Below are 26,732 nucleotides of genomic sequence, written 5' to 3' on the forward strand. Positions count from 1 at the left end.
TCTCCACCTCTGATACTTTCAGGTGAGGAAATTTGGGAGAGGATCCAGAACTTCAGTAAAGTTACTAAAGCTCCACCTTATAGATTCCTCGGATACAGTGTTACTCATAATTGGACGAAATAAGTATATTTTGGGAGTTGCCTTATTGGAAGGATAATCTTTTCCGTCACAACCTTGATGTCATACATATTGAGAAGAATTATTTTGAATTTTTTTTTTCAACACAATGATGGATGTTAAAGGTAAGACAAAGGATAACCCGAATGTTATAATGAACTTACAAGAATATTACAAGCGGCTTGAATTATACTTGCAGACAGCAAACAATAGTAAGGTGTTCAAGCCCAAAGCAAGTTACACATTCACTTTGGAGGAATGACGGCAAATTTGTGATTGGGTTACGAAATTGAAGATGCCTGAGGGTTATGCGTCGAATCATGGAAAAAAGTAGATATGGAGGTAGGGAAGTCGAGCCATTTAAAAAGTCATGATTGCCATGTTTTCATTGAGACCTTAGTGCCTATTGCATTTTGTGGTTTGCCTGAAAGAATCTGGAAACCCATCACAGAAATTAGTTTGTTTTTCAAAGACTTGTGTTCTACCACATTAAGGGAAGAAAACCTACTCCGGATGGATCAGAACATTCGTGTAACTTCTAGTAGGATGGAAAATATATTTCCATGTGTTTTTTTTATGTGATGGAACACCTTCCAATCCACCTTGTATACGAGGCAAGATTTGGAGGGCATGTTCAATGCAGATGGATGTATCTCTTTGAGAGGTAATATTATAAGTTTGATGTAATTTTCTATTTTATTTGAATGTTCTTGGCTAACATGACATTGTGTAGGACAATTGGTAAATGCAAACAATTTGTTAAAATAGGATTGATGCATCTATATACGAAGCTTATCTTGTAAAGGAAATTGCTCATTTTTGTTCTTATTATTTTGAGAGTAACATGCCATGTTCTTGGAATAGGCACATGGTAAAATGTGTGAATGATCCATTATATCCACCAATGTCCATATTCGATCAACCAGGCCAATGTTATAAGGATGTTAGAAAGAGAAGTTTGAGTGATATGGAGTACAAGTCAGCTACAATTCATGTGGTGCTAAATTGTCCCGAAGTTGTACCATTTCCTAAGTAAGTATTGATTTATTAGTTATCAAAATATAAAATTTACTGTGATTACATATCGATACAACTACTAAAAATATTTGATGTGTCATAGTAACTTTGTGGGTCAATTTGGCCATGTTGTTGTATATACGAGATTTGATACATGGTTCAAACAATTTGTAAGTTTATCCTGATAATGTTCTGACACTATGTAGGTAAATAATGTTTGTAAGTTATGCTAACTTATGAATTTTCTTAACACTATGTAGGTAAATAATCTAAATAATGGTGTAAATCAATTTTTGATAGATATATCTTGGGGACATGGGCTTCAGGTCACAATAATGTCTAAGTACGTAGTGAATGGTTATAAGTTCCATACAGAGGATTGCTTTAAAAATAAAAATAGCAACAACAACGGGGTGTGGGTTCAAGTTGGTGATGGCAACCAAGTTAGAGATATTGATTATTATGGTGTGCTCAAAGAGAAAATAGAACTAGAATATACAGGTTGGCCATATAAGAAATTGATACTCTTTAGATGCTAGTGGTTTGACCCAAATCCAACAAGATGTACATGAGTACACAACCAATACAACATAATTGATGTTAATCATACGAGGGAGTATGATCGCTATGATCCTTTCATAATTGCACATAATATTAGGCAAGCGTATTATGATCCTTATCCATTGCGGTGGAATAAGTCTGATTGGTGGGTTGTAATAAAAACTAAGCCTGTAGGTAGGGTGGAAGTCCAGAATGTGTTAGATGTTGCATATCAAAACGATATCTCCAGTGTTCACCAAAGAGTGGACGATCAGCTAGAAAATGATTTGGAACATCCTGAACACATATTGGAAGAAGTTTATATAAATGAAGTAAGCATTATATAATAAGGACGAAGAATCAACTGATGAAGCTCAAACAAGTGAGGACGAAGAGTTCTCGGACGAGGAACAATACGTCGATGACCTTTAAAAAGTTGGTTTTTTAAATAACTCTCGTTTTATAGCTAGTTTCTTATATGTTTCAATTTAAATATGTATTATATTATGTAGATGGAAGGCAAGGGTCAAGGTAACAATGACCCTACTGGTTCTCGGGGTTGAGAAAAGGCTAGGAAAGGAAAGAGGAGGGTAGAAAATAATACTCCAAATGCTCCACCCTCTTCAGAGATGCCTATGCCTATGCCTATGTCTTATCCTCCACTCGACGGCTTTACTGAGCCGCTATAGCATTACGAGCCCTACACCTTCGTGCAAACACTAGGTCTTTTATCATAGGGCCATAGGACTATACTCCAACATACAGTCCAGCTGCCTCACAACCACATGGATAGCAGCCATCTACATCACATGGATCACATCCATCCATGTCACAGTCACATGGATCAAAGCCATGCGGGTCACAACCATCAGTATCACAGCCACTTTGGGTCCATCCAGCTATGTTTCAGTCACAGGGATCACAACCATCTTCATCATCGACACCATCTATTTCAGGCCTTCTCCTGTGAGGAAGTAGCTATAACCCCCTACACCGTCCACACATTTGAGGTAGTATCTATGACCCCCCTACACCGTCCACACATGCCTATGATATACATTCTTCGAATGATGATGCTGATGATGACGAGGAGGTGCATTATGATCGATATGGCAGGATCATCATAGTTCCTTAGTGTGCTGGGTAAGAGTTATTTGTTATTTTTGCATTTATTGTTTTGTAAAGTTTTTACTAATATATTAATATGTTTGTATTGTTAAATTTTCGGTTCATCCCGAGTAATAAGACTACAAAGATAATCACCAAAGCCATCAGAAAGCTTTATGATGGCCCTTATGCGACTTGGACTGATTTCTCATTCTCGCTGAAGGAGCAAATTTTCAATCAATTTAGGGTATAAATGTTCTTTTAAGTAGTTTAATAATTATATTTATGATATTTTCATATAATATTTAACTTTTGAAATAAAGAGCAAGTGTGTATGGGAACACCACTATAGTGCGGAAGTGGCTGCAAATTTCCGTCACAAAGCTCGCAAGCGATTGTCGCATACTTTCTCCGAAGCTACAAAGAAGAACAAGAAACCTGACTGGTTACTTCAAAATTTATGGGATGATTTGCAAAGACAATTGCTTACCGCAAAGTTCTTAGAGAAGAGCAAAAAAGGAAAGAAATCTCGCGCATCTGAGAATGGAGGCTGCTTGCACACTGGAGGTGCGATCAGCCTAGGGACAATAAAAAGAAGATTGGTACGTAATTGCTTAAATTATTTTAATTTTCAAACTATATCTATTTTTTTATTAACTAAATTAATTTATTTTCAGGAAAAGAAGTTGGGGCGTCCAATGAACCATGATGAGTTATTCAAGGAGATGCATATTGTAAAGAAGAAGAAACAGACAGATCAAAAGGTGGGTTGAGGACTGGGCCTCGACTGTATATGTAAGCTTTCACTTTTCTTTAAGTATTTTAATTTACTTTTATATAAATTTTGAAATACTAATTCAATTTAAATTTTCGTATAGGGTCGCTACCAATCTAACATGGAGGAATTCATCCGAACTCAGCCAGCTGGTGAATTGGGCGAGCCAACCCAACATTCGGACGAGGATGCTGAAAGAATATGGATGGAGTCTGCTGGCGGTCCAAAATGGGAGAAGGTATACAGGCTTCTTACTAAGAAATTCTATCTCTATAAGTATGGAATACATGGAATAGGGACTTCCTCGCGAGGCGAGCAACTTAATGGGGAGAGCCTCTCCGCTATGTAGGAGACTATGACAAATCTCACATTAGAGCTAGAAGCGGCCAAGGAAAGAGAAAAGGTTAGAGATGCTCAGTTCCTTGGCATGCAAGCTTAAATCAGAACTCTCCTATCTACTGGAGCTTTTCCGTTGCCCCGGTCTCATGAGTCATCGCCAGAGGCTCGACTTGAACGTGACCGTTCCTTCCGTCCTCCCCGTGATCGTTCCTACCATCCTCCCCATGATCGTTCCTCCCGTCCTCCCCGTGGTCGTTCTTCCCATCCTTTACAAGACCCTTCTCGATACCGTCTTTTAGATGAAAATTCATCAGACGGTGATGATGATGTTGTACAAAATACTCCTTGACTTTTATATACTTTGAACTAGTTGTAATAAGTTTTAACTTAGTTTTGGATTTTTTAGTTCTATTGAACTTTAATTTGTTAGTTTTAATGTATTTATTGAATTGTGTTGTTGTTGTTGTTGTTGTTGTTGTTGTTATGTTGTTATTGTTATTGTTGTTGTTGTTGTTGTTGTTGTTGTTGTTGTTGTTGTTGTTGTTGTTGTTGTGTTGGTTGTTGTTGTTGTGTTGTTGTTTAGGATTTTGATATGCTGGCAGGTGGTGTAGCTGCTAAAACAAGCCTTTTATGCCAAAATTAAAACCCAGAAAACCGACCAAAGTTAGTCGGTTCCTAATTAAAAAAAATTATTTCTGCTGATTAGCAACCAACCTTGGTCGCTTAAGTTTAAAAAAAATAAAAAATAAAAAATTAGCGACCAAAGTTGGTCTGTTATTGATCAAGGATTACCCAAATTTCAACTTTACCGGCCAACTTTGGTCGATATAGTTAAATTTTAATTTTTTTAAAAAATTATATATTTTACTTTACTGACCAACTTTGGTCGCTAAATTTTAAATTTTAATAATTAATAACATATGTAATTTAAATATACCGACCAACTTTGATTAGTAAAATTAAATTATTAAAATATTGTTAATGACCAAAGTTGGTCGGTATGTACTTTAAATTGCACAGTTGGTCCTTTTACTTTTGCGACCAACCTTGGCCGGTAATTTGCGACCAACCTTGGTCGGTATGCTAAAACGACCACCAAAATAGCGACCAAGCGTGTTTGGACGAGTTTTGGTCGGTAATTTGCCTAAACCGACTAACGTTGGTCGCTTTTTTGGGTCGCTAATTACCGAATTTTTAGTAGTGAGACAAGAAGGATGTAGCTTCACCTTCTTTCATAAGAGAGGGCCAAAGTGAGTATTTTATCTGCTCTTACTAGCTATATATGAACATAATTGAAAATTGATCATTTTGTTATATGATAATTTGGTATTAATACAATGATCTTAATTTTTTGTGTGAAGCAAGCAATGAAGGTGCAAGATGTACAAGCAACAATTTAGGTGTTGTTCATTTAGGTTATCGTGGGCCTGTTTCCATATCCTTCGCACTTATGAAATGTCATATTTTGTTAATTTGAATTTGGAAATCACTACTTCTTTCAAATTTCTTTTAGTATTAAGTGGAGGGAGGAGGGAAGGGGAATATTCATAAATGAGATTCGATCTCTCATCACATGGTGAAGGATGAGGGCCTCGCACCAGGTGAGTTACCTTCCAAACGTTGAACATGAGGTTCAATCCTCAGAAGTGGAAGTTCTTAATATGGTGGAGAACAATATCTACAATAGAAAAAGGGAAAAGTGAGATTTGAATCATAGTATATTAGTTATTAATCTTTGTTCTACAGTAAATCTCTTTATTTCATCCATCATATTTGATGTGAAGGTATTTGACTGAACAAATTTAAGAAATACTTGTTTTGTTAAAATCGCTCAGATTAAGGTTGCTTTTCTGATTTTGTTACTGCATATATCATATAATATATGGAAATAATTTGTTAAAGAGGTATACTAATCTTATTCCTTAACAACTTTTTGATTATTTTCGAATCAAAGTTTATGCAATTTGCTAGGTCTACTGGTATAATGGTTTTCCAGTTTGTCGATACTTTGCTATGACCCAACACTCCTCAAATCTTCCTAATTTAGCGAAATGGTTACCAAACTCTAAAAAGCAACTTGGCATATATTTCATCAAGAGCCCTCGTACCTTATGAAGAAGCTGATGTTTTTCAAACTTCCTGAAAAGTAGAGATATTTTCAATGGCAAGTTGACTATCTTTGAATTAGTTATTAGATCTGATTTTAATGATGAAAATAATATATTTGCTTTTTGTATAGGAACTCATGTATAACATTTAAGATTGAATGAATCAATCATAGAAGATCAAGGAACTCATGGATAGCACACAAGATTGAAGGAATCATTTAGAGAAAATCAAGGAAAGCATCCAAGATTAAAAGAATCATTGATACTGATGGAATCAATTAAGGCTGGACTGAAGCAATCAAATCAATCAAGAGTATCGAAAATCTTGCAAGATAATCAATCAAGTATACTAAATCTGGAAGGATCAAGATTAAAGAAAGGATATCCGGTGCTATCAATTCAAGACAAAGATGTTGCTGAATAACCTTATTCGTGGAAAGAATCAATTTCTTTCTAAGGATCAAATCTTTTGAGTTGGTGTAACGACCCGACCGGTCATTTCATGAGTTACCGCTCCGTTTTCCCCATTTTTGCTTCTTTATGTCTTGTTCAGCTATGTTATGTGTTATCGTATTGGTTAGTTTGGGTTCGGAGTGGTTTGGTAGAAAAATGATACACTTAGTCTCTTAAGTTGGCTTTGTGTTGAAAAAGTCAACTGGAAGTTGACTTGTGAGTAAACTATCTCGGAATCGGGTTTTTATGATTCGAATAGCTTTGTAAGGTGATTTGGGACTTAGGAGCATGATTGAAATTGTCACGACCCCAGTTTGCCCTTCATGAACTGTTGTGATGACACCTAGTCTCTACGACTAGGTAATCCTAACAAATGCGGAACATAAATGAAAATTGCGAAAGAAAATAATCAAAAACCAAAAAAACTGAATGGAAACAATAGTTGTAATGCCGCTCGACATATACAACAAAACATTCTCAAAACAAAGTACACTATCCCAAAACCCGGAAACTCAAAATTCAACTGTCGGCATTTCAAGCCTAAATTAGCTACGGACCTCAAAAACACAATCCGAACACACTCCTAAACCCTAAATCACCCAACTAAGAAACCTTCGGATTTCCATTTCGAGGCCGTCTTCACATTGTTCCGACTATGGTAAACATTCCAACACTTAAGCTCTCATTTAGGGACTAACTGTCCCAAAACTCCCTAAAACTCAAAATCGAACATCCCGGCAAATCAAAATAGCAAAAATAAACTTGTGGAAAGTAGTTAATAGGAGATCAGAGCGTTAATTCTTAAGACTACCGGCTGGGTCGTCACAGGAATGTAATCTGGAGGTCCGGATTAGATTTAGGCTTGAATTGGTAAAATTGGAATTTTGGCTTTTTCCGGTTGATAGGGAAGATTTTGATATAGGGGTCGGAATGGAATTTTGAAAGTTGAAGTAGGTCCGTTGTATTATTTGTGGCATGTGTGCAAATTTTCAGGTCATTCGAACGAGGTTTGATATGCTTTTTGATCAAAAGAGGAATTCGGAAGTTTTTCGAACCTTAGGCTTGAATCCGATGTTATTTTATTGATTCGATTGTGTTTTAGGTGATTCGAAGTTTGGTATAAGTTTAGATAGTAGTATATGACTTGTTCGTGCTTTTGGTGAGGTCTCGAGGCCTTGGGATGATTTCGGGTGGTTGATGGGAAGTTTGAAGGTGAACATTTGCAGCTGAAGCTGCTGAAGTTCCTATCATAACCGTACCTGCGGCTTGGAGACCGCAGGTGCAGGCCCGCAGAAGCATTTGGGAAGCTGCAGATACGACCAAGAGAAAGAAGTCGAGAAGTCGCAGGTGTGGAAGGCTTAGTGCACCTGCGAGACCGCAGGTGCGAAAAGTAAGGCGCTAGTGCGGTTCCTGGAACATAAGTGAATTTCACAGGTGCGCACCTGGGACCGTAGGTGCGCGTCTACAGAAGCGGTTTAGCTGGGACAGAACATATAAATTTAACCCTTCGCGATATTTGAGTGGGTTTTCACCATTTTCATGCGGTTTGAGCTTGGGAGAGCAATTTGAAGAGAGAATTCAAGAGGGTTTCATGGAGGTAAGTTTTTGTACCCTAAACTTATTCCCATGATGGTGTTTGACTGATTAAGCTTGAAATCTATGGAAATTAGTAGCAAAAATTGGGGGTAGGGCTTGGAAATTTGGAGACCTTAATCTAGGGATTTGAGGGGCCATTTGTGATCGAATTTTGGTATTCTTGATATGTATGAACTCGTGAGAGATTAAGGAGTTTATGAATGTAATTTTTATCGGATTACAAAACGTGGGCCCGGGGGACAGGTTTGGCTAATTTTGGAATTTCTATTGTAATTTGATTATTTTTGCATGAGCTTCGTTCCCTTAGCATATTTTGACCCCATGATTCTAATTTTGGATAGATTCGACGCGATTTGAGGCCGAGTCGAGAGACAAGGGCATAGTGGAGTAGTATTACATCTAGTTTGAGATAAGTAACCATTGTAAATCTAGACCTGAGAGTATAAAACACCAATATTTCGCATTCTTTTGATAAATGAGGTGGCACACATGCTAGTTGATGAGCGTGTGGGCGTGCACCGGTAGGGATTGTGACTTGGTTCGTCCCTTAGCGTCTATTAAGTCATGTATTTGATATGAAATCTTATGATATCTCGTATTTTAGAGATTGATACTATATGTTGGGTTGTACGCCGTGTTTGGGGCCTTGTGCTTACCTGTTTAGACCCTTAGGGGTATTTTCACTACTTTTCTTACTTTGTTTGATTTGAAAGCATATTCTCAATCATGTTTTACCTGTTATTTGTTTAAAACTGGTTTCATCACTCTGTTTCTTAATATATGAAAACTATTTGGGCTGAGTTCCCTGATATTTTTACTGATATGCCCGAGTGGCCGTGAGGTTAATGATTGAGAGAGGTTTAGGACCTAATGGTGAGGATTATATATCTATTATGGATCGGGTTGCATGCCGTAACGATATTATATAAATGGATCGGGGTGCACGCCGCATCGATTTACATATGGATCGGGTTGAATACTGCAGAGATATATATTGGACCGGACTACGCACTGCAACGATATGACGCTTGGGTTGTAGGAGCCCCTCGGGAGTCTGTACACCCTAATGAGCGTAGTCGACTATAAGCTATGGATCGGGCTTCACGCCGCAATGATTATTATGATTATTATTAAAATGAGATATTAGTGAGCCAGAGTGCTGAGTGTAAGTACTGTTTGACGAGAGCTGAGACACGAGTGACTGAGATGCTTGCCCGAGAGGCTATATTTATGAGTGATACCTTGCCTGATGGGCTTTTTTATGACTTTTGTTGTTTTCACTCTCCTTTTATACCGAGCCTCTATTGAAAAATGTTGGATAAATGTTTTCAAAGGATTTTTAATCGAAACTGAAGTTTTACGTGATGACTGGCTTTAAATTGCAAAATTTGACTTGATATTTCTGTTGAGACTTATTATATGATTTTAACTGCTCGTCACTGCACTCAGACCTTATTTACTTTAGTTACTTACGGAGTTGGTGTATTACTCCCTGCACCTTGTGTGCAGATCTAGTTGCCCGAGCATTAGAGTGAGAGCTTCCAGCAGTATTAGAATTTGTCTGGAGATTGTAAGGTAGTTGCACGGCGTTCGCACCCCTGCCTTCCTCCTTCCTATTTTAGTATTTTGTTGTTACAGACTTATTTTGTATTATTTAGGTAGTGTCTTGGTTGTATTTTGAGGCTCATGACTAGTGACACCGGATTGTTGGGCTATATTGGTATATTTTGTACTGATTTCCGCATATTTCCGTTGATTTATATATTTCATATGAGAACTTGAGACTTAATCGGTTTTAGAAAAATGGTTTTATATTTCATATAAAATGAATTTACTGTGGTTAAATGTTGGGTTGGCTTGCCTAGTACCGTGATAGGCGCTATCACAACCGGGGAATTTGGGGTCGTGACAATTGACAAATCTCTCAAGAAATCAAGCCTCTCTCAAAGTATTTAATCTGTACCTTAGCACACATACTTTGATCGAACCAAATACCCACTCTTTGTTCTACTACAAACAAACATTGTAGCTCTACTAGGCTTGTTGTGTAACAAGTTACAAAAGAAAGAGAGACCAACACTGGTGAAGCATTGTATAAAAAAAAACGAGTGATATAGGAACTGAGCTATCGGTGTAGATCACACCATTCACTGTGTACTCGAGAAACTCATTCACTGAAAGAGAACTCTCTTGCAACCCAAGGGGACTGGACTAGGATTCACATTGAATCTGAACCAGTATAAAAATTTCGTTGTCTTTAATTCTTGCATTTAACTTCTGCATCTTAAATTTTGTCATTACTGTTATCAAGTTATTATATCTAGTCGACCAATTAGAAAACTAGTCAACTGGTAGCGATTAATTTAAAAAACAAACAATTCACCCCCCCTCCCCCGTACTTTCAATTGGTATCAAAGCAAGGCTCATATTTGTCTTTTGCTTAATAGCTTGAGAGAAAAGATCATGGCAAATCAAGTTATCATTGGAGCATTCTTCCAAGAAGGAACTTCGCAAGTAAGGCTACCATGCTTCAATGGACAACATTTCTCCCACTAAAAAGTGTGTATGGAAATATACGCAATGGCTTATGATGTTAAAGTCTGGAGAGTTATCAAAAAGGGGAACTATCCCCTGCCAGCTGCCGCTCAACCACTTGCTGATCCTGAAGATGTAGATTAATATACAAATGAGCAAATGAAAGTTGTATAAGTCAACAATAAGGGGAGAAATTTGCTCTACAATGCTATAAGTGGTGAAGAGTATGAGAAAATTTCTAGTTGTGATACAACCAAAGAGATGTGGGATAAGCTTGAAGTTACATACGAAGGAACCAGCAAAATAAAGGAAACACATATCAACATGTTGGTTCATGATTATGAGCTCTTTCAGATGAAAGAAGAAGAATCTATTGAAGAGATGTTTGCCAGATTCAGCAAAATTATTAGCGATCTAAAAGCTTTTGGAAAACCATACTCAAGTGGTGATCAAGTTAGAAAGATTATTAGAAGCCTACCCACTACTTGGAAGACCAAAGTAGTCACACTTGAATCACAGGATCTAAACAAGCTATCATATGATGAACTTCGAGGAGAACTCATATATTTCGAGAAAACACATCTCAAGAAAAAAAACCAAGAAGAAAAGAAGAAAACAGTTGCATTCAAGGCCACAACTGAAATAGCTAAAAATGATATCGATGATGATCCTAAAGCTCTTAAAGAAGAAATTGCCATGGTGTCAAGAAACATGGATAGTTTAATGAGAAGATTCAGGAATATGAGAAGAGGTAGGATTTCACCTAGGAGATCCAGGAAATATAACGAACAAGATAAGAATGATGGAAAATACTATGAGTGTGGAAGATTTGGACATGTTCAAGTTAAGTGTCCAGATCTAAGAAGAAAAATCTCTAGGGGTTTCAACAAGAACAAATCATTTGGAAGATGGAGTGATGAAGACAGTTCAAAACACGAAGAAATAGCAAATCTTTGCTTTATGACAATTCTGGAAAACGACATGAACAAACATTCAGGATGCTAGATAGATGAGGACACTTCAGACAATGAATATAAAGATGATAATGAGAACTGTTTCATGGAACGAGGTGAAACAAGCGAGGAACACCACAGGATAAGTTGCAAAGAAAAATGGTACTTAGATAGTGCATGTTCCTGCCACATGACAGGTGATAAAAACCTGTTTAAGAAAGTTATAAAAATAGATTGAGGAAGTGTTATGTTTGGCGATGATTTAGAAGGAAAAATAGTTGGTACCAGAATTGTTCCCTTCAATAACAACTGCGATACCACTGAGGTTTATCTCGTTGATGGACATAACTACACTCTTCTGAGTATATGTCAGCTATGCGACTCAGGGTATGAGGTAAAATTCAAGAAAACATGTTGTGATATTGAAGATGAGACATGTAAAATAATCCTCCCATGTAAAAGGTATGGAAATGTTTACATTCTTTATGGTTTTGAAAATATATATGGTCATATCTATTTAACATCCATATCTGATGATCCTTGGCTATGGCATAGGAAACTTGGTCATGCAAGCATGCATTTGATAGAAAACTTTCTAAGCATGAGTTAGTTATTGGTTTACCCAAACTGAATTTCTCTATAAATTATATGTGATGCTTGTCAAATTGGAAAACAAACCAAATACTCTTTCAAAAATAAGGATATTGTATCTGCATCTAAGCCTTTGCAACTTCTTTATATGAATTTATTTGGGCCTACTAGAACTACTAGCATAGGAGGAAAACGATATGCTTTTGTCATTGTTAATGATTACTCATGTTTTACTTGGGTGATTTTCTTATCTCATAAAGATGAAATGTTAAATTTTTTTGAGATTTTTTGTAAGAAGGTTGAAAGAGAAAAAGGGTATCTGATTACAACAAACCAAAGTGATCATGGAGGTGAATTTGAAAGTAGAGCATTTGAAGACTTATGTAATGATCAGGGATATACTCATAATTTCTCTGCACCAAGATCACCCCAACAGAATGGAGTCGTTGAAAGGAAAAATAGAACCCTGCAAGATATGGCAAGAACTATGTTACTAGAACATTCACTGCCAAATTATTTCTGGGCAGAAGGAGTAAGTACAACTTGTCACATTCTCAACCGATGTCTCATAAGGCCTCTTCTGAAGAAAAATCCTTATGAACTGTTGATAGGTAAACGTCCTAATATTAGTTATTTTCATCCCTTTGGAAGTAAGTGTTTCATTCACAATAATGGTAAGGACAATCTTGGAAAATTCAATCCAAAAAATGATGGAAGGTATTTTTCTGGGTTATTCATTGAATAGTAGATCTTTTAGAGTCTATAATAAACGCACACTGTGTGTGGAAGAATCTGTACATGTTATATTTGATGAAAATAACTCTTGGGCCGAGAAAGGAATTATTGCAGGTGATGAAGATCAAGCTCAAGAAATTTAGGAGATAAGCAAATCTCAAAATTCGACTAATGGATTTGATGTTGTGATAGAGTCAACTCATGAAACTAGCAACAATCCACCAGAACCTCCGAAAGAGTCAACTACTCATATAGTTCGTCCGAATGAATGGATAAGTGAACTTGAATAGAGAAAGCTCTGAAGGACTCAAGTTGGATGCAAGCGATGCAGGAAGATCTAGATCAATTTGACAAAAATCAAGTATGGAAACTGATATCCAAACCTGAAAGTGTTCCTGTAATTGGAACAAAATGAGTCTTCAGAAATAAACTCAATGAGAATGGAAAAGTTGTAAGAAAAAAAGCAAGATTAGTTGCTCAAGGATATTCACAACAAGAAGGAGTCGACTATGTTGAAACCTTTGCCCAGTAGCTCGACTGGAGTGTATACGAATTCTTCTGGCATATGCATCCCTTAAGGGATTCGGGCTATTTCAGATGGATGTTACATGTGCCTTTTTGAATGGTTTCATTAAAGAGGAAGTATATGTGAAACAACTTCCTGGGTTTGTAGATTCAAAGTTTGCCTATCATGTGTATAAGCTAAACAAAGCATTGTATGGACTAAATCAAGCTCCACGAGCATGGTACGAAAGACTCAGTTCATTTCTTATTGATCGTGGATTTACAAGAGGTAAAGTATACACTACTATATTTATTTAAATATCATTAGAAGGTAATCCCATTATTCAAATTTATGTTGATGATATTATATTTGGTAGTGCTAATCCTCTTATGTGCAAGGAATTTTCAAATCTTATGCAAAGTGAGTTCGAAATGAGCATGATGGAAGAGCTAACATTCTTCCTTGGACTTCAAATCCAATAATCTGAAGAAGGAACGTCCATATGTCAGACCAAATATATAATGGAGTTGATCCAAAAATTCTGCATGACCAATGCTAAAGCTATTGGCAAACCAATGAGTCCTTCAACAAGTCTCGACAAAGACTAACAGGGAATTCATGTTGATGTAACTAAGTATCGTGGAGTGATTGGATCACTTCTTTATCTAACTGCTAGTGAGTAGATATTATATTTAGTGTTTGTATATGTGCCAGGTTTCAGTCAGCTCCTAAAGAATCATGTCTGACTAGAGTAAAAAGAATTATTCGATAGCTCATTGGAACTGTCTCTTATGGACTATGGTATCCTCGTTCTAACACGTTTAAATTTGAAGGTTTTTTAGATGTCGATCTTGTAGGTAATAAGGAAGACAGAAAAAGCACAAGTGAAACATGTCAATTACTTGCCAAAGCATTGATATCTTGGAACAGTAAAAAATACGAATCAGTTGCACTATCCACGAATGAAGCTGAATATATCGCTATTGGACAATGTTGTGCACATTTAATATGGATGTCTCATCAACTTGGTGACTATGAATTATCATTTAAGCCTATACCAATTTTATGTAATAATTCTAGTGTTATATGTCTCTCCAAAAATCATGTGCATTATTCTAGAGAAAAGCATATAGACATCAAGCATCATTTTATTAGAGATCATGTTCTTAAAGGAAATATAGAAATATCTTTTATTGGAACAACTGATCAATTAGCGGATATTTTTACTAAGCCTTTATTAGAAGAAAGATTTTGCTCTCTAAGAGAAACCTTAGCATTATTAGCATTAATAGTTAATATTAGGACCTATGTGCTATTATTTTTGTTACACCCCATATTTTCATACATGAAAATACACCATGAGTAAATTGATATAAGCTCGTGGATGAGATTATTTTTGAGTTTTAAGTATTATGTCATTTCAAACAAGTTATAAGTAAATTCCTAAAGGTAAGAGGGTAAGCAAATCAAAGAACATGGATTTTCATCCAAGTTTGGCATGTTGGGATAGAATTCGGGCCGAGTGTTAATACCCGATATTTATGGACTAGTGTCATGCAAGGTACCATATGAACATAATAGTAAGGTGTATAAGGTATGTGAAAAGTGAATAATATTTTAAGTAATTTAAGGATCAATAGTACAAAAATTTGTACTCTTGATATTTGGATGGAACAAAAATTATAATTTTATAGCATATTGTTTTTAGATGTCATAATATTTATAATATATTAGTACAGTTTAAATTATAAAGCACTCATGATTTTTAAAATAGAAATCTTATGAGTTGATTAGTAGATAGTTTTGAAATGTAAGACAATGACGTTTAGATTTCAATTTTATTACTATACATGGATTTTTTTATGTATTTGCACTTACCGTGATATTTTATTTAAAAGAGGTTTAGTGGGATAGGGAATCTGATTTCTCTTTCTAAGTGAGTCCTACCTACTCAAGAGACATTCTTATCAATGTTGGTTAAGGGAAAGACACTTGTTAAATGTGCTAGATACGTGTGTGATATTGGAATCACTTTCTATGACTCACCCTTCCAAAGACTATTAAATTAGATGGGAAAGTGAGTCTTACATGTGTTTTATACTACTACTAAGACACAAATAAATATAGATATGCTAAGAATGCAAACAATTGGAAAAAGATAATCTTCTCTAGCTAGAAAATTATCCTTAGATGCTATATTTTGCACTGAACCAAGAATGGCAACAACGAAGGCATCCTGCTGTCTAAGGAGTGAACTAATCTACTGGTGCAACTAATTAAAGAATCTAATTCTTTTTCACTTATTGCGATTATGTATGGAAAAGGCCAAATTCATCGCCTTCGATAAAGTCGTCATTAAAGGTATGTTAAGGCTATTCCTTCTTTCTTTTGGCATTATCCATACGATACGAACGAAATGTGCAAATGCACAAATCCCATAAATGACTATATACATAGAAGTATTAGAGATATCTATATTCCTGAATTCCCATGTGTCATAATATTTTATCATATAATCATAGATCTCAAAATAATACGCAGTTGGAAAAATTTATCAGGAAAGAATATTGAGATTATTATGTATTTTCATGCATCTCATGGATGTGCATTGACTCATGACCAGATGACGTTATATTTGTGTATATATATAAATATATGTATATGAGATATGGGAAAAGGTTACGGCGTTATATACGCACCACCACCTGATCAGTTGGTATATGATGATGATGTTGCCCACAGTGGCTGAAATATGATTTAAATGGCATTATATACGAGTATATATGTAAATATGATTCAAACAACGTTATATACGCATATATATATGTATGTATATATATGTATATGGGATGTGAGAAAGGTTATGGCGTTATATACGCACCACCACCTTATTAGCTGATATGCGATGATAATTTTGTCCATAATGGTCGATATGATTTGATGGGATGTCCTCAGAGGCTGATGATATTATGAAACATGTACCTATGCAAGACATGAAATTCATACGCATATGCATGACGTTAAAAGTAATTTATTATTTACAAAGTTATTCAGACTTACAGGTTGAGTCATGTACTCTATATGTCTTCCGTGTCTCTTATGTATTTATTTATGTGCCTTACATACTCGGTACATTATTCGTACTAACGTCTCTTTTGCCTGGGGATGCTGCGTTTCATGCCCGCAGGTCCTCATAGACAAGTCGAGAGCCCTCCAAGTAGGCTATCAGCTCAACGGGAGATGTTGGTGCGCTCCATTTGCTTTAGAGTTGCTCGTTTGGTTAGTATAATTTAGACGTATATTGTTTGGTATAGCGGGACTCTGTCCCGACCTTTATGACATTTATGTACTCTTAGAGGCTTGTAGACATATGTTGTGTATATAAAAGATTGTACGACCTGGTCGGCCTATGTTTTGAGTTTATAAAGGATCATGTTGGCCTATTAGGCCCGTATGTCATGTGTATATAATGATGTAATCAGAAAGATACATTACGTTGGTACTCGGTTGAGTAAGGTATCGGGTGCCCGTCACGGCCCATCGGTTTGGGTCATGACAAAAGTGGTATCAGAGCAGTTTTTTCCTAGGGAGTCTACAAGCCCTGTCTAGTAGAGTCTTGTTTATGGGTGTATCGTGTACCACACTTATAAGCAGGAGGCTATAGGGCATTTAAGACTGTCACTCTTTCTTCTTACTCTAGATCATGTGGTCGAGCTCACTTATAAGAATTCAAATTCTAAAATTTTATTTTATTCTTAATAAGATGATACCTACATCCGAAAAGAAGGATTGGAAAGAGAAACAGTTGTTGAAGAGCTGAGTCAGATGAATTGGATTTTTGTATAATGCCTACGATAAGTAAATGTGAGGTCTTTAGCAGATTATGGGTGTACTGAAAGGTGCAAGCTTCCTGATAAGAAGCCTTAAGGAAAGAATGTCTATCCATCTTTATGGTAAAAGACAATGAGAGATTAAGAAGATAAATACAGGTTTCAACAAGCAAAAGAAGCAAGATGAAGAAGGCTACGAGGCATCTAATTAATGAAGGATAACGTCATTTATAATTGAGGCAGAGGAACATAAGCTTTTTGAGTTATATTCAATAGTAATAGAGGTATATACAATTGGTCACACCCATTCCAGATATGCCCTATGTGGATTAACAGAAGTAGTATAAGAAGATATGATGGATGAATTATTTGTGTCAGTTGACATTTCCGAAGGATATTGCAAATATGCTAACAGATTTCTTTGTGAGACGCCAGATGGTGCACTCTGAAATAGTGCAGCCAGATATGAGTACTACAAAGACATGTACTATAAGCCTTGAAGGGATAAATATTATCTTAGTATGGCTCGTGTCTCTAGTAAAGCAAGAACGTTAAGCAACTTGAAGAGCCATTGGATAGAGCAAAGGGAAGCTAAGAGCAAAAGAATGTATTGTTCAAGTTTTCAGAATAAAGTGATAGACATAAATGTAGCGGGAAATAAGAAAAGAGTTAATAAAGTATTATGAGTAAGATGTGATACATGGATGACAATGGTATATCAAAATATGACAATATTACAAAATCTATAGTCAAGTGAAGGAAGAAACGAGAAGTGATAGCCTTAGGACAAAAGAGTATAGCCCATACAATCATGTCCTCATTTCAAGAAATAATTTCGCAAATCTAGCGTGATTACCAAGAGGAAACGTTAGACCCTAATAGAACCAGTATGGATTGGTGAACAAGATAAACTAAACATAAATTAGGGACTGAGTGACTGGTGATAGTCGCCATCATAAGAACTTCAAATTTTGTTCTACTAATAATAAAATAGACGACAAAAGAAGATTCATGAGAAATTCACAGAATGATCATTCAGGAAGACGCTTCCCTACAGTAAGCAATGTGAGCAAAGTTCAACTTAAGAGATTGTATATGCCAGTTATACTAAATTTCACCCTCGTGAGTAATGGATTTTGCTATCCTTGGTACGGAAGGATTACCGCAAGACGAGTAAGAGTCATAGATGATGTGAAAGGATGCCAAAGATGAATAGGTGAAACATCTATAGGCAAGTCGTCGTAGCTCCAACTCCTAGTACTCCCCTAAAAGGGGGAATATGGAATGATAAAAGGAAGAATGCGATAAAAATGAGAAAGGGATGAGATCGCACTTATCCAAATGCGAAAGATATGCTACGATTCCAAAACATTATGCAAATGTGACGTCAAGGAGAAGAAGTAAGGGTTCCTGCCCGAGATGTTATTGATAATTAAGGAGTTAGTGCAAGACGTAAGTTAAGACCAAGGAAATAACCAAAGAAAGTTTTCATGGAATATTAACAAGAGGATGGGCCAACGAGTAGTTAGTAGTTGATTCAAAAAGAGCCTAGCTATGGCTAGTCAAGAGGATATAGAACAAGACAGCATGTCGCGCAAGATAAAGATAGTACAACCCAATATAGAGAATTTAGCCCCACAATTATTACATTGTAATACTTGAGAAATATTCAAATCAGAGTTGGGGTAGTTAAAGGTACCGTATGAGTGTTACAGAAAAAAATATAGTTCCACTAGGAAGATAGTCAAAACTTCAGTTGAGAAGCAGCCGTACGAGCAGATGAGTATGGAGGTAAGTAACTAAGGATAATTACAAGTGAGCACGAACATCAAAAAATCTATCAGGAATACGGTATAATAAGCTCTCACCTTTACAAGAGTCAGAGGGTCTTCCCTAAGTACTACGACGAAAGACTAGCTGAGGAAATAAGGAAGAAGGCTTAAACCTCAGTACAACGACCTAAAGAGGAAATGGTCGTGTGACAACAGTCTCAAAACAACATTGTATTCACTCCCTAAGAAAGTGGCATCTACTGTGGCTAGTGAACAGGAAGTAAAAAAATATCAAAAGAAATATTCGAATATCATATGAGTTGTACGGAAATTCTGGCATGTGTGGGAGCCAAGATAAGCTAAGTACGCACGCAACAAGTGGGAAGAAATATCAAGAAAGGTAATAACTTATGTTAAAGTAAAGCTGAGAAGGAACGAAAGGAATTACTTGATCAATAATCCCGAGTTAGTGATATTATGAACGCACTTAAGAGTCTGGATTTTTATACATGTAGCATATATGTTGACAATCATACAGCCGTAAAAGATTTCCGGTAAGAATTGAGCCCAAGTCATAGACAAAGGAATGAATTGTTAGAAGATTGTGTCGTGGATATTCCACAGCGTCCATGGAGGGCTAAAGTAATAACTAATACCATGAACCACAGATTGGAAGATAACTTAAGCCAGCATAAAGGCCGATCAGAAGAAGAAGGAAACTAAAGAGTTATATCATCAAAGTAAATCAGGAATCTAATTATTGGACCCAAAAGTTATAGGAGTCATGATTGAGAACATAGCAGAATCACTCTTAATATTAGAGGTGCAAGAGAGATAGCACAACGATTGTGTCTATTACGGCTCTACGATAAAGCCAGATAAAAGAGTACAAGTCTCATAAGAAGTCAATATGAAACTCCCATGGGATTGTTTATGTACCAGAGGTGCAAGTATTACAATAAGAGCTTCAAGTTATGGAAGTAAATTACACCTAGGTTGAAGGGAGGTTATGAGAGAAATAGAAGATATGATGCGAGATTTTAAGGTAAGTAAGGTAAAGGTAAACAACGTACGAAATACTCAAGTATAGAAGTATGAGAATGGTCCATACTTCAGGTAAAAGACTATAAGCACTAAGATTTAATATTCAGGAATGATAGCAGCATCGTCAATGGCATACCTTCCAGCCTATGGTTTCTAAGTACTGAAAGGTCTAATTAAAGAGTAAAAGAAGAGTAGAGACAATGTGATGTCTCGATGTTCCGGAAAAGCATAAGGAAGTCGGATGCAAGCTAAAGTATGATAGAATGACAAGGTTTTAGAAAGACATGAGTAAGGATAAGAAGAGGGCAAGTGAGAAGGTGACGAAAATAGATACGTCCTCAGGACTAAGCCCGTGAAATCAAAGGAGCTAATGGTTCCTCTAAGTTATAGAAAGCTCAATTTAACCTGAATGAAATCAAACAAGTCTAAGACTAGTAGCATCCAAAAGATATGGGATGTTGCCCTGGTGGCAGAATGAGGGTGTAATTGTGATAAATAAAGAATGACGTTTGGGCCTTCGATTGAGTAATAATTTTTAAAAAGAAAAGGGATTCATGAATTGTACTGGATCAAAATACTCATGTAAGAGAATCACCTTGGGATGCTATAGAATATGGTTATTGAAGTACAGTATCACCGCTAAGTGGATCAAAAAAATTACTTCGAATATTCCTTGACGTAACATAACCCTAGGGGCAAAGTATTACGTAAAAGGTTTCAAGTTATCAGTGAGGTATTATAGATCAATATTGAGGTGAATCAATAATGGAAGGACAAAATTCACAAAGTATGAGATGAGATTAGGCCGTCATTCTAAATATGAGCAGTAATGAGGAAACATTAAAGGACTTAAATTTATACGTATGGAATAAGCAATGAGAGTAAGCTGGGATTTGGTAGCAGACCTTAGCAGCGATAAATTAAAGTAATAGTTATGGTAGTAAATTCATACGGATGGCTAAATGGACCTATGCAATGAGATATAGCGATATTTGTGAATTCAACAAAGTACCAAGCGAAGAAATTTAGTATACTCATATAAGCCCAAAGGGACATCTTATCAAGCTCTACATATGATGCCTAGATATTGGCTAAAGACTGGGGAATAAGGAGAGAAGAGTCGCATAGGTGTGCATACAAGTTCAGAATCGTACAGATTGCATAACGGAAGGCAGAAATAGTTTCGAGGTTGGAAGGATTCCGACAACAAGCCATGGTGTGAGAAAGAGGCCTAAAGGGGGGAATACCCTGGCCTTTGGATTTATTTAAAGAATAGTCGCCTAGATGGAAAGGAGATAACTAAAGTATTCAGAAGACATAGGTTATGAAAATGATAAGTGCACCAGTCAACATTCGAGGACGAATGTTCCAAAAGGGGGGAATGATGTTACACCCCATATTTTCATACATGAAAATACACCATGAGTAAATTGATATAAGCTCGTGAATGAGATTATTTTTGAGTTTTTAAGTATTATGTCATTTCAAACAAGTTATAAGTAAATTCGTAAAGGTGAGAGGGTAAGAAAATCAACGAACATGGATTTTCATCCAAGTTTGACATGTTGGGATAGAATCTGGCCGAGTGTTAATACCCGATATTTATGGACTAGTGTCATACAAGGTACCACATGACCATAATAATAAGGTGTATAAGGTATGTGAAAAGTGAATAATATTTTAAGTAATTTAAGGATCAATAGTACAAAAATTTGTACTCTTGATATTTGGATTGAACAAAAATTATAATTTTATAGCATATTATTTTTAGATGTCATAATAATTATAATATATTAGTACAGTTTAAATTATAAAGCACTCATGATTTTTAAAATAGAAATCTGATGAGTTGATTAGTATATAGTTTTGAAATGTAAGACAATGACGTTTAGATTTCAATTCTATTACTATACATGGATTTTTTTTATGTATTTGCACATACCGTGATATTTTATTTAAAAGAGGTTTAGTGGGATAGGGAATCTAATTTCTCTTTCTAAGTGAGTCCTACCTACTCAAGAGACATTCTTATTAATGTTGGTTAAGGGAAAAACACTTGCTAAATGTGCTAGATACGTGTGTGATATTGGAATCACTTTCTATGACTGACCCTTCCAAAGACTATTAAATTAGATGGGAAAGTGGGTCTTACATGTATTTATACTACTACTAAGACACAAATAAATATAGATATGCTAAGAATGGAAACAATTGGAAAAAGATAATATTTTCTAACTAGAAAATTATCCTTAAGAGCTATATTTTGCACTGAACCAAGAATGGCAACAACGAAGGCATCCTGCTGTCTAAGAAGTGAACTTATCTACTGGTGCAACTAATTAAAGAATCTAATTCTTTTTCACTTATTGCGATTATGTATTGAAAAAGCCAAATTCATCGTCTTCGATAAAGTCGTCATTAAAGGTATGTTAAGGCTATTCCTTCTTTCTTTTGGCATGATCCATACGATACGAACGAAACGTGCAAATGCACAAATCCCATAAATGACTATATTCATAGAAGTATTAGAGATATCTATGTTCCTGAATTCCCATGTGTCATAATATTTTATCATCTGTTCATAGATCTCAGAATAATACGCAGTTGAAAAAATTTATCAGGAAAGAATATTGAGATTATTATGTACTTTTCATGCATCTCATGCATGTGCATTGACCCATGACCAGATGGCGTTATATATGTGTATATATGTATATGGGATATGGGAAAAGGTTACGGCATTATATACGCACCACCACCTAATCAGTTGGTATATGATGATGATGTTGCCCACGGTGGCTGAAATATGATTCAAACGACGTTATATACGCGTATATATGTAAATATGATTCAAACGGCGTTATATACGCATATATATGTAAATATGATTCAAACGGCGTTATATACATACATACATACATATATATATATATATATATATATATATATATGTATATGGGATATGGGAAAGGTTATGTATTATGACATTATATATGCACCACCACCTTATCAGCTGGTATGCGATGATAATTTTGCCCACAGTGGCCGATATGATTTGATGGGATGTCCTTAGAGGCTGATGATATTATGAAACATGTACCTATGAAAGACATTACATTCATATGCATATGCAAGACATTAAAAGTAATTTATTATTTACAAAGTTATTTAGACTTACAGGTTGAGTCATGTACTCTATATGTCTTTCGTGTCTCTTATGTATTTATTTATGTGCCTTACATACTCGGCACATTATTCGTACTAACATCCCTTTTGTCTTGGGACGCTGCGTTTCATACCCGCAGGTCCCGATAGACAAGTCGAGAGCCCTCTAAGTAGGCTATCATCTCAGCGGGAGATGTTGGTACGCTCCATTTGCTTTAGAGTTGCTCGTTTGGTTAGTATGATTTAGACGTGTATTGTTTGGTATAGCGGGACTCTGTCCCAACCTTTATGACATTTATGTACTCTTAGAGGCTTGTAGACATATATTTTGTATATAAAAGATTGTACGACCTGGTCGGCCTATGTTTTGAGTTTATAAAGGATCATGTTGACCTATTAGGCCCGTATGTCATGTGTATATAATGATGTAATAAGAAAGATACATTACGTTGGTATTCGGTTGAGTAAGGTACCAGGTGCCCATCACGGCCCATCGGTTTGGGTCATGACAATTTTATTCTGTATGCCTAGTGTTCTATATCATTTATTAATTATTAAACTCCGATTTCCCTCTCTTTTCTTCTCTTTTCATATCAGTTGCAATGTTCAAAGAAGGAAAGTCAATCATCACGTCTAATAAACTGGCGCCTTTTTCCTTTTATGTACTCAACCATCAGAAACCCTCTTTTTAATGCTGAAACCTCTTTTCAATCTCCATCGTCCCTATCCCCGAGAAACCCTTCTCAGAAGCTTTGCCCAAACAAAAAAACTCTTCAATGTCCAAACACCCCAAAAATCACTCTGCCTCCACTAGGAAGAGTACTCGCTCCACAGCAAAACCCCCTTCTCAACCCCCAGAACAGGTAGATCTAGGGTCCGATCATTATGAAGGTTTTGCCTCTTCTCAGGCTGATTTTTCTAATCATTCTCACACTTTAGGAGAGTGGTCCGATCTAGGTAAATGATCTTTTTGTTTATCAAGAGTGGTCCAAGTTCTTTTTTGTTCCTCCGCCTAAAGTCTATGAGCCCTTAGTGAGAATGTTTTATGCAAATATTTGCTCTAGTAAGTCTGATAAGTTGGAGTCTTTAGCATTAGGAAAGCGTGTTGTTCTTGATTGTGCCATGTTTTATTCAATCTTTTAGTATAAGTGTTCTGGTTTCCCCATGCTTTTCAAAATTTCCTGGCCCGATGATTTTGAAATTTCTTTTGATCAAGCAAAAAGGTGTATTGCTGAGTGTCCATCTGAATCTCTCCCAAACCAGTTAGGCCCTAGTGATGTTAGTTTCAAAACTCAAGTTTTGGCCCACATTGTTACAACCACTCTGCTTCCTCGCACTAGCTCTTTCTCCGCCTTCTCTCAAAGAGACACCTTTCTGGTCTATTACCTTGTGACTAAACTTAAAATTAAACTGTCCTCCTGGGTCATCACTTTTATGATTGAAAGTAGCATATGATCCCACTAGTCTACCCTATGGTATAGCTATCACTCACATCCTAGAAGCTCACAATATTTCTATATCTGCTTATCCCTTTATCTTTGTTTTGAAATCTTACAACTCGGAGCTTTTGCGAGTATGGGGTACGTGTGTGTGAAGGACTCATGGGTTAAGAAACAAGAAGGAGAAGTCAAGCATGTCCAAATAGATTCCAAACCCAAACCTTATGTTTCCCATCCTAGCCATAGTGATCCTGACCTTGCTAAAAAGCTTAGTGTCATTGACAATCAACTCTCTGCAATCAAAGATCTTCTCACTTCCACTCAGTCCACTGTTGGTGACATTCATGTTATCTCCAAAGAAACAGGGTCTGATGTTCTCAGAGTAAGGGAAAACGCTGTCAAGGCATTCAAGAAGGTTCGTGACGGGCTTGATGGAATGAGTGTTTAAGCCAATGCCATCTTTGATCGACTGAAGGAGGCGATCTATAATACTCTTACCTATTTTTTACGTCATTAATGTGGAAGTTTAAGACAATTTTTTTTGCTATGCTGTTTTTGGACTAAAGAATCAGTCGGTTGATAATTTTTTGTTTTCTTTTATTTTGCTATGACTTAGCCAACATATCATGCTATAAATCCTATTTTAGTATATCATCTATTTTTCTATTCTCTCTTTGCTGATGTCAAAAAGAGGGAGAAACAATATATGTATTTGTACAGGTATATCCAAGGATAAGTCGACTAAAGGGTAAGTTTAGCAGCTCTACACTTTTTGAGAGGGAGACATAAATCCTACAGAAGAAGTCGACTACATGATGAGCCCATTACAGCTATAACTAGAGAAAGTTAACTACTCTCATTGAGGGGGAGTAAAATATAGAGAAGTTAACTAATGTTTATACATATATATTTGTCATCATCAAAAAGGGAAAGATTGTTAGATCTGATTTTAATGATGAAAATAATATATTTGCTCTTTGTATAGGAACTCATGGATAGCTTTTAAGATTGAATGAATCATTCAGAGAAGATCAAGAAACTCATGGATAGCATACAAGATTGAAGGAATCAATCAGAGAAAATCAAGAAAAGCATCCAAGATTAAAGCAATCATTGATACTGACGGAATCAATTAAGGCTAGACTACACCCGAGCCTTTATTTCACTGCAAGCATCCCTGATGCAGTTGGTTTCTCCCTTGAGGTACTCCAAGGCCTCCGTCCTTTTCTGCAGTTGATATAGGAAAAAGGGTTATCCTTAAGGATCAAAAGGAGTGAAGCGCGTACTACGAAAGGTTACCTGCTCCATCAAATAGCTCTCGTAATTCGAGCTCCGGTATGCCTCATATCGCCAATGCAACAACTCAACCTCCTTCTCCTCGATGGAGCAGCCTGGCCCCTTGATGGAGTAGCTCAGACCTGAGCCTATCAAAGGCATGCAAAAGGAAAACTCCATGAAGAAAGGGGGACGTGGAATACAGAAGAACTGCGCCTAAACTCACCATGAAGTGAAGCCGGCGGACATCCTCGAAGTCAGAGCACACTCCTATTGATCATGCCCCTTTGGCCTCAGGAGAACCAACCTCAGGCAAAGCATATTCACTCGGAGGAACTACTGTCCGGTAATCAAACACTCCAGGAACAACAGGCTCGAAAGATTCCCTCTACTTGAAGACACAAGCCCGTTCAGCCACACTAAAATCTCCATCACACTACGGGTATGGATCCCGTTTGTTGCCATCGTCCCTCAGCTCGGAGGCCAATGACTCCTTCCCATCTCTGGTAAAGAACATCCTCATCCCAAAGAGCCGCTCGATGCCTGCAATGGCAATGCCATTGCAAAAGAAAAAAGGAAGTGTCATCTCAAATGTACGAAGACCCAAGTAAAGGCATCGTACACACATACCTCGGTATTTCTCTTTCCATCTATTACGGGACATAGCTCGCCACCTACACTCGTCGTTGGCCGAATGTGTCACCAACCTCCGAACCTAATCGGGCAGATCGAGAACTTCTCCCAACGTCCATAAAGTTTCTGCAAAAAGGGAGAAAAACAATTACTCCACTGACTTTCGCTATAAGCAAAACCTGAGAAAGCGCCAGGCATTCCAC

General features: G+C 36.6%; 1 protein-coding gene across 1 annotated transcript; it reads left to right on the plus strand.

Annotated features, from left to right (window-relative positions):
- The first annotated feature begins 10,632 nt into the window (after positions 1 to 10,632).
- On the plus strand, positions 10,633 to 11,592 carry LOC138885652 (uncharacterized). Its single transcript, XM_070166625.1, has 2 exons — positions 10,633 to 10,722; positions 10,774 to 11,592. The coding sequence occupies exons 1-2, from the start codon at positions 10,633 to 10,635 to the stop codon at positions 11,590 to 11,592; spliced, it is 909 nt and encodes a 302-aa protein (XP_070022726.1).
- The last annotated feature ends 15,140 nt before the right edge of the window (positions 11,593 to 26,732 follow it).

Source organism: Nicotiana sylvestris, chromosome 2 (genome assembly GCF_000393655.2).
Source record: "Nicotiana sylvestris chromosome 2, ASM39365v2, whole genome shotgun sequence".
Lineage (NCBI taxonomy): Eukaryota > Viridiplantae > Streptophyta > Magnoliopsida > Solanales > Solanaceae > Nicotiana > Nicotiana sylvestris.

Bases quoted from the DNA above. Each gene is read 5' to 3' on its own strand.
- LOC138885652 (XM_070166625.1), top strand. From the start codon at position 10,633: ATGGCTTATGATGTTAAAGTCTGGAGAGTTATCAAAAAGGGGAACTAT. The intron at 10,723-10,773 runs GTAGATTAATAT...GTCAACAATAAG, and splicing joins CACTTGCTGATCCTGAAGAT to GGGAGAAATTTGCTCTACAA.